This window comes from Palaemon carinicauda, chromosome 30 (genome assembly GCF_036898095.1).
Source record: "Palaemon carinicauda isolate YSFRI2023 chromosome 30, ASM3689809v2, whole genome shotgun sequence".
In the NCBI taxonomy this organism is placed as follows: Eukaryota; Metazoa; Arthropoda; class Malacostraca; order Decapoda; family Palaemonidae; genus Palaemon; species Palaemon carinicauda.
In genome coordinates, this window is record NC_090754.1 from 37,172,625 (window position 1) to 37,175,124 (window position 2,500).

Consider the following 2,500-nt stretch of genomic DNA (forward strand, 5'->3'; position numbering starts at 1 on the left):
ATTGGGCTGGACAACTAATATGCCAAAAATAGGGTCAAGGTCATGGGCTAAGTGAATGTGCTACTCCACTCAACTATTGCATATTGCATTGGCCACACCTTATAAGGAAATGAAAATGTGTGGCATATAAAGAAGTGATAAAAAGATTCCATATATTTCCATATACATATATATATATATATATATATATATATATATATATATATATATATATATATATATATATATATATATATATATATATCTATCTCTCTCTCTCTCTCTCTCTCTCTCTCTCTCTCTATATATATATATATATATATATATATATATATATATATATATATATATATATATATATATACAGATTTTTATATACATATATAGTATATATTTCACACAAAAACATTATATTTATGTTATACTGTACATGTATACATATGCTGTATATATATATATATATATATATATATATATATATATATATATATATATATATGTATACATTAATCATGTATGAATATACATTTACGTACATGTAATTATATATGTATGTATATACATTTACATACATGTAATTATATATGCATGTGTATGAACATATACACACATGTATAGATAAGTATGCATATATATACCGAACATACATAATTTATATATATATATATATATATATATATATATATATATATATATATATATATGTGTGTGTGTGTGTGTGTGTATATATACATATATATATATGTATATACAGTATATATACATATACAGTAAATGTATATATATATATATATATATATATATATATATATATATATATATATATATACATTACATATGAATATATATGTATTAGCTTATATGTATATTATTTGTATATATATACAGCATATGCAAATATAGATCTAAATTTGTGAACATGTGCTTTGCATTTAGATTTCAACCTCGCTCCTCTGTTACCTTGACCATGCGATGTTCTATTGCTTTTCTCATACTGGTTATTAAATGTACCGATTGACTAATTCCCTGCAGTAGCATTTAGCAAAAAAAGTGAATCTGGATCAGGCAGGCGACCCCACCTACCTGGCTTCGAAGACGTATATATATCGGGCGTTGGACGGGACAACGCTACAGACTCGTTTTGAGACTTCATTTAAACAACATGGTTTCTAAGGTAAGAGTGATTCTTCTTCTTTTTTGAGGTCTGATGAAGGATTTTTTAGAGTTCAAAAATATATGAATTAGTTTTAATGGATTGAGGGATGCTTTGATAAGTTTGGTGATTTATGTTGATTGTTTAATTTATGCAGAAAGAGATATATGTATTTTACCATTAGATCATACCAATATTATTAGGCTTTTCAAAACAAATATTAAAATTATAAGAGTTCAGAATAGTGACCATTATGCGGGAATTATTATTATTATTATTATTATTATTATTATTATTATTATTACTATTATTATTATTATTATTATTATTATTATTATTATTATTATTATTATTATTATTATTATTATGAGACAGGTTTAGTTTATTCTTTCGACAAGAAAAACTCCAATTATCAAAATAATTAATACTATTCAGTTTTAATTGATCATATTTATAAGGCATGGCTCATCCAAATTTTTAACTATATTTTGTAGACTGCAAGCTTATTTCTGATTTAAAATTAAGTAAAGAACACCGGCCACCGTTATTTTATTCAGGAAAAAAATCTGCAGTTAGATCTTAAGAATCATTCAACGTTAATTTCTTATTTGTTTACTTACTACCAGTGTTTTCCTTACTAAAATTACTCGGTATTAAGTCAATTACAGTAAACTAGATGCCAATAAGTAGAACGTTGGAAATAACATATTATTATTATTATTATTATTATTAGCCAAGCTATAATCCTAGTTGGAAAAGCAAGATGCTATAAGTCCAAAAGGCTGCAACAGGGAAAAATAGCCCAGTGAGGAAAGGAAACAAGGAAATATATAAATGATGAGAACAAATTAACAATAAACCATTCTAATAATATTAAAATTTCCATGCCTTTATATATATGTAACGAAGGTGTCCTTCCTTTCCTCACTGGGATATTTTTCCATAATGGAGCCCTTAGGCTTATAGCATCTTGCTTTTCCAACTAGGGTTGTAGCTTGGGTAGTAAAAATAATAATAATAATAATAATAATGATGATAATAATAATAATATAATATAATATATTATGATGCCTTGAAGGGTTAAATAACCTTAAATAATTATTGAATATTATTTTGATGAGAACATGAACAATATAGTTTCCCGATATTTTAGATTATTTTATTTTATTATTTACAGGTTATCTTGGTTGTGTTGGGTTTGGCAGCCCTGGCTGCAGCTGATGACAGCTTCGAAAGATACAGATATGCTGCACCAAGAGTGAGTATTATTCTATTTTATTCATGAGAATAATGATCAATATCTTTGTAATTATATAAATGAAACATAAAAACCATTTTATGAGAATGCTGCAATGAATAACACTTGTT

At 25.2% G+C, this 2,500-nt stretch overlaps 1 protein-coding gene across 1 annotated transcript in view; it reads left to right on the plus strand.

Annotated features, from left to right (window-relative positions):
- Positions 1-1,141: 1,141 nt before the first annotated feature.
- The window catches only part of LOC137623723 (cuticle protein 19-like), a 1,802-nt gene continuing 443 nt past the window's right edge, over positions 1,142-2,500 (plus strand). Inside the window, exons 1-2 of the mRNA XM_068354546.1 lie at positions 1,142-1,153; positions 2,310-2,390. Coding sequence (XP_068210647.1) covers positions 1,142-1,153; positions 2,310-2,390 — 93 coding nt within the window. The remainder of the gene's footprint in view (positions 1,154-2,309; positions 2,391-2,500) is intronic.